A 13,007-nucleotide genomic window follows, 5' to 3' on the forward strand; every position below is an offset into this window, starting at 1 on the left:
GCAATTCACACGTGTATAAAACACACTTGTACAGGTGAAATAGTTGTGAAAGCGCCCAACAAATTAATTTAATTACTATTAACAAGACATTTATTTTTGTTTTAAAAAAGCGACATACTTTTACTTTTTTTTTACTACCAATGACCCACATTACAACCTACCTACATAACGTTTTACTGTAGGTACCTGTGTGTGTGTGCAGAGGGGGGCAGATTCGTGTATTACAGTGTGTGAAGCCTACAGTTTTTAAACTCGCTTGTATGACTCTTTTATTTTAAAAACCCTGTTCCGTTTAAGCATGTTGGGAGGACTTTTGCGACCAGTAGACTAAGCAGATAGCCTACTTCTGAAAGTTGACTTGAACAGGTGAGACTAAAAACCCCGTTCCGTTTAAGCATGTTGGGAGGACTTTTGCGACCAGTAGACTAAGCAGATAGCCTACTTCTGAAAGTTGACTTGAACAGGTGAGACGTCACGTGACCACCCGTACACAGAAGTCATTCAAGCAGTTGAACCGAGTCATGCCTTGGGAGTTATTATTTTTTATTTAACTAATTCCTAATGTTTTATCCACTGGGGCTGGGTGATACGATATAATCCTAGGGCCATAGCGTGTGCCTTGCGATTGAACACTCGGAATAAGAAGGAAAGAGAACGATTTTACCTTACAAAATGACTTCGAACCAGTTGGCTTTCATTCTGACATGTACTTTATGGAACAGGATGTCGGTGTGTGCTGGAGGTAAGATTATATTCTGTCATTTAATCTATTGACAATATTGTTTAATCGATTAAACGGAAAACCGATTCAATTGTATGTTATTTTATTGATCAGAAAATGTGGCTCTAATTTATAAACTTTACCGCATGCTATCGTGCGTAAAGCGCGAGAGGGTTGTTTTTTTGCTGAAGAATATGATTTGAGTTTCTTGCAAATTCCATTAGTATATACGGTATAAATATTATATGTAGTTTGAAATTCTTTGCACAGGTTGTTGAAACGAACGAAAGTGACGCCTCCTTGCGTCATAATGTCGAACGAACAGCCTATCTCTGTTTAAAGATACATTACTCATTAAAATAAATAGAATTAGAAGACAAGAGACAGTTGCCAATCAATTGGAGAAGAGACAACCAATCAATGACAAGTACACATCTGTCGGCTCTCAACACCGCAACCTTTCAAGTGTCATTCAGTCATGAGTTCTCTAGACCAGTCGGACACTAACGACGACAATCGCTCCAATCTGGACTTCGTACCCGGATATACAGCTCAGTGCTACCACCATGTTAATAATAAATCATATACAGATTGTTAAAACAGAGTGTGTGTCTGTGTGTATGTGCAGTGGTTACTTTGTAAATGGGAATGTTTCCGGAAAAGGGTGGTGACCTGCGAGGCTCTGAGGGACCGGAACACAGGAAAACAACATCTTTATAATACATCATTGCATGCATTTATTTTATTGCTCTTTTGCACACCAGTATTTCTACTTGCACATCAACATCTGCTCATCTATCACACCAGTATTTCTACTTGCACATCGCCATCTGCTCATCTATCACACCAGTATTTCTACTTGCACATCGCCATCTGCTCATCTATCACACCAGTATTTCTACTTGCACATCGCCATCTGCTCATCTATCACACCAGTATTTCTACTTGCACATCGCCATCTGCTCATCTATCACACCAGTATTTCTACTTGCACATCGCCATCTGCTCATCTATCACACCAGTATTTCTACTTGCACATCGCCATCTGCTCATCTATCACACCAGTATTTCTACTTGCACATTAACATCTGCTCATCTATCACACCAGTATTTCTACTTGCACATTAACATCTGCTCATCTATCACACCAGTATTTCTACTTGCACATCAACATCTGCTCATCTATCACACCAGTATTTCTACTTGCACATCAACATCTGCTCATCTATCACACCAGTATTTCTACTTGCACATCGCCATCTGCTCATCTATCACACCAGTATTTCTACTTGCACATCGCCATCTGCTCATCTATCACACCAGTATTTCTACTTGCACATCGCCATCTGCTCATCTATCACACCAGTATTTCTACTTGCACATCACCATCTGCTCATCTATCACACCAGTATTTCTACTTGCACATCGCCATCTGCTCATCTATCACACCAGTATTTCTACTTGCACATCGCCATCTGCTCATCTATCACACCAGTATTTCTATGCACATCAACATCTGCTCATCTATCACACCAGTATTTCTACTTGCACATACCATCTGCTCATCTATCACACCAGTATTTCTACTTGCACATCAACATCTGCTCATCTATCACACCAGTATTTCTACTTGCACATCAACATCTGCTCATCTATCACACCAGTATTTCTACTTGCACATTAACATCTGCTCATCTATCACACCAGTATTTCTACTTGCACATTAACATCTGCTCATCTATCACACCAGTATTTCTACTTGCACATCAACATCTGCTCATCTATCACACCAGTATTTCTACTTGCACATCGCCATCTGCTCATCTATCACACCAGTATTTCTACTTGCACATCGCCATCTGCTCATCTATCACACCAGTATTTCTACTTGCACATTAACATCTGCTCATCTATCACACCAGTATTTCTACTTGCACATTAACATCTGCTCATCTATCACACCAGTATTTCTACTTGCATGTCGCATCTGCTCATCTATCACACCAGTATTTCTACTTGCACATCGCCATCTGCTCATCTATCACACCAGTATTTCTACTTGCACATCGCCATCTGCTCATCTATCACACCAGTATTTCTACTTGCACATCGCCATCTGCTCATCTATCACACCAGTATTTCTACTTGCACATCGCCATCTGCTCATCTATCACACCAGTATTTCTACTTGCACATTAACATCTGCTCATCTATCACACCAGTACACATTAACATCTGCTATTTCACACCAGTATTTCTACTTGCACATTAACATCTGCTCATCTATCACACCAGTATTTCTACTTGCACATCGCCATCTGCTCATCTATCACACCAGTATTTCTACTTGCACATCGCCATCTGCTCATCTATCACACCAGTATTTCTACTTGCACATTAACATCTGCTCATCTATCACACCAGTATTTCTACTTGCACATCGCCATCTGCTCATCTATCACACCAGTATTTCTACTTGCACATCGCCATCTGCTCATCTATCACACCAGTATTTCTACTTGCACATTAACATCTGCTCATCTATCACACCAGTATTTCTACTTGCACATCAACATCTGCTCATCTATCACACCAGTATTTCTACTTGCACATCGCCATCTGCTCATCTATCACACCAGTATTTCTACTTGCACATCGCCATCTGCTCATCTATCACTCCAGTGTTCATTTGCTAAACTGTAATTACTTCGCTACTATGGCCTATTTATTGCCTTACCACCTCACGACATTTGCACACACTGTATATAGACTTTCATTTTTTTCTATTGTGTTACTGACTGTACATTTGTTTTACTCCATGTGTAACTCTGTTGTTGTTGTTTGTGTCGCACTGCTTTGCTTTATCTTGGCCAGGTTGCAGTTGTAAATGAGAACTTGTTCTCAACTGGCCTACCTGGTTAAATAAAGGTGTTCTCAACTGGCCTACCTGGTTAAATAAAGGTGTTCTCAACTGGCCTACCTGGTTAAATAAAGGTGTTACCTGGTTAAATAAAGGTGTTCTCAACTAGCCTAACTGGTTAAATCCTAACTAGCCTACCTGGTTAAATAAATAAAGGTGTTCTCAACTAGCCTACCTGGTTAAATAAAGGTGTTCTCAACTGTCCTACCTGGTTAAATAAAGGTGTTCTCAACTAGCCTACCTGGTTAAATAAAGGTGTTCTCACCTGTCCTACCTGGTTAAATAAAGATGAAATAAATGTAAAAATAGATCAATAATTAACCTCCCTTGGCACAGAGCAGTAGTGTAGATGCGCTTACAGAAGCTGCACACGCATTTCATGTAATTCCACATCATATTAGATGACTGGAGATTTTAGCATAATAGTTTTTAATACCTTTATAAATTATCTGTCATTTACAGGCTACTCTGACATCCTGAGAATCTGAGATCAATGAAAACGACCTTGTCTTGAATATATGAAAAGCCTAGACACATATTGTACGATAAAAATGTCCAGTTTCCGGCGATGGTTGATGCACTCGTGCCAAAATCCTATCTCACTCTCGTTCTACTTTGTAAAACAATACTGTTCGCTCAATAGGTATATTTGGAAGTTGATAACATATTTGGTAGCCTACAGACAGATTGTGTTATTTTTTTTCTGCAGGATCCATCTGCTTTCCAACCTGTGTTTTTCCCGTGATGTCATTAGAGATTTTGCTAAAGGTTTTGACTGGGTGCTGTTTGTTTACCGAGACAGACTTGTCGTGCGTTCCCGACGGTAGGCAATGCCTTGTGATTGAGCTAAACACAATACACAGCTAGACTACAACAAGAGAGAGAGCTATTGATCCTCTGTGGCTAAATCATATGCCTACTACTCTTGATGTACTATTCTGAATTATTTCATTGCTTTATCAACAGGCAGTAATTATATAATTTTGGCAAACGTATTGATTTTTATCAGGGGTGCTGCGGTACCTCCAGCGCCCATCCCGCGACTATGATTCCATAAGGAAATAAATGATAAAGTGCAACGCTGGGGAGATGAGAGTTGCAGGCTCATGTCTTCTCAGATCAGAGAGAGGAAGAGAGGTCATAGAAAGTGAATATCATTCTAGTTCTGAGCGATACATGCGCGCGTTTCTCTTTCACCCCGGTAATGGCCAGTGGCAACGCGTTGGTACCGGCTGCGCAAGCCATAAACCCGGGGCGGCCCAACACGAATCAATTCTTACAATATCAGGCACGTTTTCACATTACGTTTTTTAGGTGGAAGCACAACTACATAGGAGGAAACTTGAATGAAATCTGATTGATTTTTTTTTTTTTTTAAATACATCGCAAACAGTTCGCGTGAACGCGCACGCACTCAATTCTTCATTGCTGCGACATACTTGCTTGTTGAGATATCTGATCACGTTAGGCAGCGTTTCATTTTGGGGAGATTTTCGGCACAGCACCTGTACCTGTCAAATGTGTTCCGGGAAACGAAACAGTGCGGTTCAAATGAAACACTGTTGTGTGTACAACAGATGAAGCCAATCCTAAGGACTTCCCCCAGGGGCTTCTTAGCTAGCCTGCTCTTTACCATACATGAATATGTTGACAAACTGGTCATTGTAGTAGTTCTAACTGACAGACCGTGAGGGGAGGAAATCTATGTACTTCTGTTGTTCTTTCTGCTGTGGGGATTAAATGGTTAAAGGTTGCTTATACTAAAGGGACCTGTTGTTGCTCTTTATGGCAGTGTATGCTTGCAGATAAATTCATGACCTGTTTTCCCCCCCCACTGCTAAGAGTGGTGTTTTAGGGCTGCTATAGAGCTAATCAACATCTAAACCCAATCAATACTCTATGGTTGTCTGCTAACAGTGGTGTTTTAGGGCTGCTATAGAGCTAATCAACATCTAAACCCAATCAATACTCTATGGTTGTCTGCTAACAGTGGTGTTTTAGGGCTGCTATAGAGCTAATCAACATCTAAACCCAATCAATACTCTATGGTTGTCTGCTAACAGTGGTGTTTTAGGGCTGCTATAGAACTAATCAACATCTAAACCCAATCAGTACTCTATGGTTGTCTTCAACATCTAAACCCAATCAATACTCTATAGTTGTCTGCTAACCGTGGTGTTTTAGGGCTGCTATAGAACTACTCAACATCTAAACCCAATCAATACTCTATGGTTGTCTGCTAACAGTGGTGTTTTAGGGCTGCTATAGAACTAATCAACATCTAAACCCAATCAATACTCTATAGTTGTCTGCTAACCGTGGTGTTTTAGGGCTGCTATAGAACTACTCAACATCTAAACCCAATCAATACTCTATAGTTGTCTGCTAACCGTGGTGTTTTAGGGCTGCTATAGAACTACTCAACATCTAAACCCAATCAATACTCTATAGTTGTCTGCTAACCGTGGTGTTTTAGGGCTGCTATAGAGCTAATCAACATCTAAACCCAATCAATACTCTATGGTTGTCTGCTAACCGTGGTGTTTTAGGGCTGCTATAGAGCTAATCAACATCTAAACCCAATCAATACTCTATGGTTGTCTGCTAACAGTGGTGTTTTAGGGCTGCTATAGAGCTAATCAACATCTAAACCCAATCAATACTCTATGGTTGTCTGCTAACCGTGGTGTTTTAGGGCTGCTATAGAACTACTCAACATCTAAACCCAATCAATACTCTATCGTTGTCTGCTAACAGGGGTGTTTTAGGGCTGCTATAGAACTACTCAACATCTAAACCAAATCAATACTCTATAGTTGTCTGCTAACCGTGGTGTTTTAGGGCTGCTATAGAACTACTCAACATCTAAACCCAATCAATACTCTATAGTTGTCTGCTAACCGTGGTGTTTTAGGGCTGCTATAGAACTACTCAACATCTAAACCAAATCAATACTCTATAGTTGTCTGCTAACCGTGGTGTTTTAGGGCTGCTATAGAACTAACTACACTGTGGTTGTCCTGTATTAATCTCTGGTTGATTTGAAGTTGTCAAACAAAATCAGAGGAGACTGAAAAACAAGGAATTTATAGAACTAAATAACTGACAGTATGTCCTGCTCTTTAAACTGATATGGCCCCTTCTCTCCCTTCTAGAACACCTGCTATTTAAACCCATATGGCCCCTCTCTCGCTTATAGAACACCTGCTCTTTAAACCCATATGGCCCCTTCTCTCCCTTATAGAACACCTGCTCTTTAAACCCATATGGCCCCTCTCTCCCTTATAGAACACCTGCTCTTTAAACCCATATGGCCCCTTCTCTCCCATATAGAACACCTGCTCTTTAAACCCATATGGCCCCTTCTCTCCCTTCTAGAACACCTGCTCTTTAAACCCATATGGCCCCCTCTCTCCCTTATAGAACACCTGCTCTTTAAACCCATATGGCCCCCTCTCTCCCTTATAGAACACCTGCTCTTTAAACCCATATGGCCCCCTCTCTCCCTTATAGAACACCTGCTCTTTAAACCCATATGGCCCCCTCTCTCCCTTATAGAACACCTGCTCTTTAAACCCATATGGCCCCCTCTCTCCCTTATAGAACACCTGCTCTTTAAACCCATATGGCCCCCTCTCTCCCTTATAGAACACCTGCTATTTAAACCCATATGGCCCCCTCTCTCCCTTATAGAACACCTGCTCTTTAAACCCATATGGCCCCCTCTCTCCCTTATAGAACACCTGCTCTTTAAAACCATATGGCCCCTTCTCTCCCTTATAGAACACCTTCTCTTTAAACCCATATGGCCCCCTCTCTCCCCTATAGAACACCTTCTCTTTAAACCCATATGGCCCCCTCTCTCCCTTATAGAACACCTGCTCTTTAAACCCATATGGCCCCCTCTCTCCTTATAGAACACCTGCTCTTTAAACCCATATGGCCCCCTGTCTCCCTTATAGAACACCTGCTCTTTAAAACCATATGGCCCCTTCTCTCCCTTATAGAACATCTTTAAACCCATATGTCCCCTCTCCCTTATAGAACATCTTGAAACCCATATGTTCTGTTTTCCCTTATAGAACACCTGCTCTTTAAACCCATATGGCCCCCTTCTCCCTTATAGAACATCTGCTCTTTAAACCCATATGGCCCCCTCTCTCCCTTATAGAACACCTGCTCTTTAAACCCATATGGCCCCTTGTCTCCCTTCTAGAACACCTGCTCTTTAAACCCATATGGCCCCTTGTCTCCCTTAAAGATCTGTCTGTATGTCCTGTTTCCCCCTTAAAGATCTGACTGTTATGTTCTGTTTTCCCCGTAAAGAACTGACTGTATGTCCTGTTTTCCCTTAAAGATCTGTCTGTATATCCTGTTTCCCCCTTAAAGATCTGACTGTATGTTCTGTTTTCCCCGTAAAGATCTGTCTGTATGTCCTGTTTCCCCCTTAAAGATCTGACTGTATGTCCTGTTTTCCCTTAAAGAACTGACTGTATGTTCATTATCCTACTTTCCCCAATGTTACATCTAATGCATTTGCTCCTCAGCGATTTGCTATTCATCAAAGTACCCGTTTGCCCCATGAGGGAGCTGAGCTGCAAGTAAAAACAACTGGGTGAAAAAGCAAACCAGTTCACCTTCACCTTCCATTAAGTTGACCTGTTCCAGTCACTGTGTAACCAGCAACAATACTGCCCACCTGCTCTGCTGAGTCATAAAGTACTGTTTATAGTCCTCTGCCTGAGTCCTAAATGCCACCCTATTCCCTATATATAGTGCACTATTTTTGACCAGGGCCCTATAGAACCCTATTCCCTATATAGTGCACTACATTAGACCAGAGCCCTATAGAACCCTATTCCCTATATATAGTGCACTACTTTAGACCAGAGCCCTATAGAACCATATTCCCTATATATAGTGCACTACTTTAGACCAGAGCCCTATAGAACCCTATTCCCTATATATAGTGCACTACTTTAGACCAGGGCCCTATAGAACCCTATTCCCTATATATAGTGCACTACTTTAGACCAGAGCCCTATAGAACCCTATTCCCTATATAGTGCACTACTTTAGACCAGAGTCCTATAGAACCCTATTCCCTATATATAGTGCACTACTTTAGACCAGAGTCCTATAGAACCCTATTCCCTATATAGTGCACTACTTTAGACCAGAGTCCTATAGAACCCTATTCCCTATATATAGTGCATTATACAATAATAGTGAAGACATCAAAACTATGAAATAACAGATATGGAATCATGTAGTAACCAAAAAAGGGTTAAACAAATGGTAATAACAGGGTAATAACAGGGTAATAACATGGTAATAACACGGTAATAACATGGTAATAACCAAATAAATATAACACGGTAATAACATGGTAATAACCAAATAAATATAACACGGTAATAACATGGTAATAACCAAATAAATATAACATGGTAATAACATGGTAATAACCAAATAAATATAAATATAACATGGTAATAACAAATAAATATAACATGGTAATAACATGGTAATAACCAAATAAATATAACACGGTAATAACATGGTAATAACCAAATAAATATAACATGGTAATAACATAAATAATAACATGGTAATAACCAAATAAATATAACATGGTAATAACCAAATAAATATAACACGGTAATAACATGGTAATAACCAAATAAATATAACATGGTAATAACATGGTAATAACATGGTAATAACCAAATAAATATAACACGGTAATAACATGGTAATAACCAAATAAATCTAACATGGTAATAACATGGTAATAACCAAATAAATATAACACGGTAATAACATGGTAATAACCAAATAAATATAACACGGTAATAACATGGTAATAACCAAATAAATATAACATGGTAATAACATGGTAATAACATGGTAATAACATGGTAATAACCAAATAAATATAACACGGTAATAACATGGTAATAACCAAATAAATATAACATGGTAATAACATGGTAATAACATGGTAATAACCAAATAAATATAACACGGTAATAACATGGTAATAACCAAATAAATATAACATGGTGATAACATGGTAATAACCAAATAAATATAACATGGTAATAACCAAATAAATATAACACGGTAATAACATGGTAATAACCAAATAAATATAACACGGTAATAACATGGTAATAACCAAATAAATATAACATGGTAATAACATGGTAATAACCAAATAAATATAACATGGTAATAACATGGTAATAACATGGTAATAACATGGTAATAACATGGTAATAACCAAATAAATATAACATGGTAATAACATGGTAATAACCAAATAAATATAACATGGTAATAACATGGTAATAACTAAATAAATCTAACATGGTAATCAAATAAATCTAACATTATGGTAATAACATGGTAATAACCAAATAAATATAACATTATGGTAATAACATGGTAATAACCAAGTAAATATAACATTATGGTAATAACATGGTAATAACCAAGTAAATATAACATGGTAATAACATGGTAATAACCAAATAAATATAACATGGTAATAACTAAATAAATATAACATGGTAATAACATGGTAATAACCAAATAAATATAACATGGTAATAACTAAATAAATCTAACATGGTAATAACCAAATAAATATAACATGGTAATAACCAAATAAGTATAACATTATGGTAATAACATGGTAATAACCAAGTAAATATAACATTATGGTAATAACATGGTAATAACCAAGTAAATATAACATAATGGTAATAACATGGTAATAACCAAGTAAATATAACATGGTGGTAATAACATGGTAATAACCTATTAATAACAATAGTTTGGTTATACCAAATGTGATCGTATTGTGATAGAATATCCTCGAGGTGGCCAGAAGCTATTGTCGTTCCTAAGCAACTCAGAATCTATTGTCGTTCCTAAGCAACTCAGAAGCTATTGTCGGTTTGTTTCAGTCAGTTAAATTGGTATTTGCTACACCTGTAGAGAAGAGGTTTGTTTCAGTCAGTTAAATTGGTATTTGCTACACCTGTAAAGAGGTTTGTTTCAGTCAGTTAAATTGGTATTTGCTACACCTGTAGAGAAGAGGTTTGTTTCAGTCAGTGTGCCTGCAGAGTTGGCTGGTTCAGCCTTACAAGATTGGGCTGGGGAGATAACAGGGCCCTAGGTCCTGCAGTCAGTCAGTCAGTCAGTCAGTCAGTCAGTCAGTCAATCAGTCAACTATTCATTCAGTCAACTATTCAGTCAGTCATTCAGTAAGTCAGTCAATCAGTCAGTCAGTCAATCAGTCAGTCAGTCAGTCATCCATCAGTCAGTCAATCAGTCAGTCAGTCAGTCAGTCAGTCCATCAGTCCAGTCAATCAGTCAGTCAGTCAGTCAGTCAGTCAGTCAGTCCATCAGTCAGTCAGTCAGTCAGTCAGTCAGTCAGTCAGTCAGTCAGTCAGTCAGTTAGTCAATCAGTCTCAGTCAGTCAGTCAATCAGTCAGTTAGTCAGTCAGTCAGTTGATTGCATTGATTGTAAGTTGCTCTGGATAAGAGTGTCTGCTTAATGATTGAAATGTAAAATATTGCAGTGACGTGTATTGTGAATTTCACTTAGCTGGAGGAATTATTATAATATTATTTTCAGTTTGTTAAATGTGTTCATATTCATTCCTTCATGCAGAATCCCTGTGCACCCAAGCCCCAGAGTTTCAGTTGCCCAGTGGGGGGCAGTCTGAGGTGTGGGAGACCCTGGGTTCCTTTGTGGCTCTGAACTGTACAGCCGTGCTGTCCTGGAACCGGACGGACCAATGGTGTGACGCTACCTCCCGGACTCTGCTCTGGAGCAAAGATGGGACCCCTCTCAACCTCAGCCTTTACCCACAGAACACATCCACCTGGTCAGTTCAACGGGAGGTCACCTTGCCAAATCACATGTACACTGATGTACGGGTTGTCATTGCAAATAGGAATCTACTCTTGATTTATTTGTATATAATAAGGTTAAATAATAAATAATGTTCAGCCCCCCACAATATCCAACCAATTACAAATACAGAGGTCACCTTTTTCTTTTTTTTCTGGAAGGACTCCCAGCCAATCCCAAATGATTGTGAGCAGTGTGCTGCAGGTCCAGGTTAGAGAGCAGGCTGACTTTGGCCTCTACTCCTGTGAGGTGAGGAACACCTCTGCTGACTTCAGCCTGCAGAATACCGGTAAGAAACCAGGGGGCGGGGTTTATGGACTGAACCTTGTATCAGACATGTTGTCAAAGGCAACTTACATTAGTGTGTGCATACAATGCTACTATCTGCAGTATAAAAGCTGATCTAACTAACTGAGCCTGGGTGAATTCAGGTTGGATTCAGGGTGGATTCAGGTTGGATTCGGGTTGGATTCAGGGTGGATTCAGGATGTATTCAGGGTGGATTCAGGGTCTATTCAGGTTGGATTCAGGGTGGATTCAGGATGGATTCAGGTTGGATTTAGGGTGGATTCAGGGTGGATTCAGGTTGGATTCAGGGTGGATTCAGGATGGATTCAGGTTGGATTCAGATATGCTGCTATTTATTTTTATTTTTATTTTAGGTAGATCAGCTTTTATACTGCAGATAGTAGCTTCCATCAATGTAATTATCTCCATCATTTTCAATTCTCTCTATATATATTTTGTAAATATATATTTATATAATATATATTTTTTTACAAATATATTTTCCTTTATTATGTTCTCCTAATTGGAGTAAGCTAATGGACAACACTTTGGCTTCCACTTCCAGTTTATACATACTATATGCTGATTATTAATGACTCATGATTGTTGGTTTCTGTTTGTGGGATCCCAGCCCAGCCCAGCCACACAGCATCAGTGATAGCAGCCATCAGTCTCTTCCTGATCCTGACTATAGCTGCTGTTGTCTACTCCAGGTGTCGTCTCAATATCAAACTCTGGTACAGGAACTCCTATGGAGACTATGAGATCAATGGTGAGGATTTTGAATTTTTTAAAAATCTTTATTTAACTAAGCAAGTTCTTGTTTACAATGATGGCATGGCCTACCCTGGCCAAACCCTAACGACGCTGGGCCAATTGTGCGCCGCCCTATCGGACTCCCAATCACGGCCAGTTGTGATACAGCCTGGAATCAAACCAGGTTCTGTAGTGACGCCTCTAGTAATGAGACGTAGTGCCTTAAACCGCTGCGCCACTCGGGAGCCCCAGTTTTAACCCACTGCACTGGTTAAAACGCATTGGATGGGAAGTGTGAGCCCACTTTGTGCTGTAGGTGGGCTATGGTTAGTTGTACAGATGTAGGATCTTCATTTGAGCCAGTTTGCTACAGCAGGAAAATAATCTTGCAGCAA

The 13,007-nt window shown here is 39.4% G+C and overlaps 1 protein-coding gene across 1 annotated transcript in view; it reads left to right on the forward strand.

Annotated features, from left to right (window-relative positions):
- The first annotated feature begins 289 nt into the window (after positions 1-289).
- sigirr (single immunoglobulin and toll-interleukin 1 receptor (TIR) domain) overlaps positions 290-13,007 on the forward strand; it is a 19,935-nt gene continuing 7,217 nt past the window's right edge. The window contains exons 1-4 of the mRNA XM_029652259.2: positions 290-742; positions 11,326-11,542; positions 11,730-11,857; positions 12,488-12,628. Coding sequence (XP_029508119.2) covers positions 673-742; positions 11,326-11,542; positions 11,730-11,857; positions 12,488-12,628 — 556 coding nt within the window. The 5' untranslated portion in view covers positions 290-672. The remainder of the gene's footprint in view (positions 743-11,325; positions 11,543-11,729; positions 11,858-12,487; positions 12,629-13,007) is intronic.

The sequence above is a fragment of the Oncorhynchus nerka genome, linkage group LG9a (assembly GCF_034236695.1).
Source record: "Oncorhynchus nerka isolate Pitt River linkage group LG9a, Oner_Uvic_2.0, whole genome shotgun sequence".
In the NCBI taxonomy this organism is placed as follows: Eukaryota; Metazoa; Chordata; class Actinopteri; order Salmoniformes; family Salmonidae; genus Oncorhynchus; species Oncorhynchus nerka.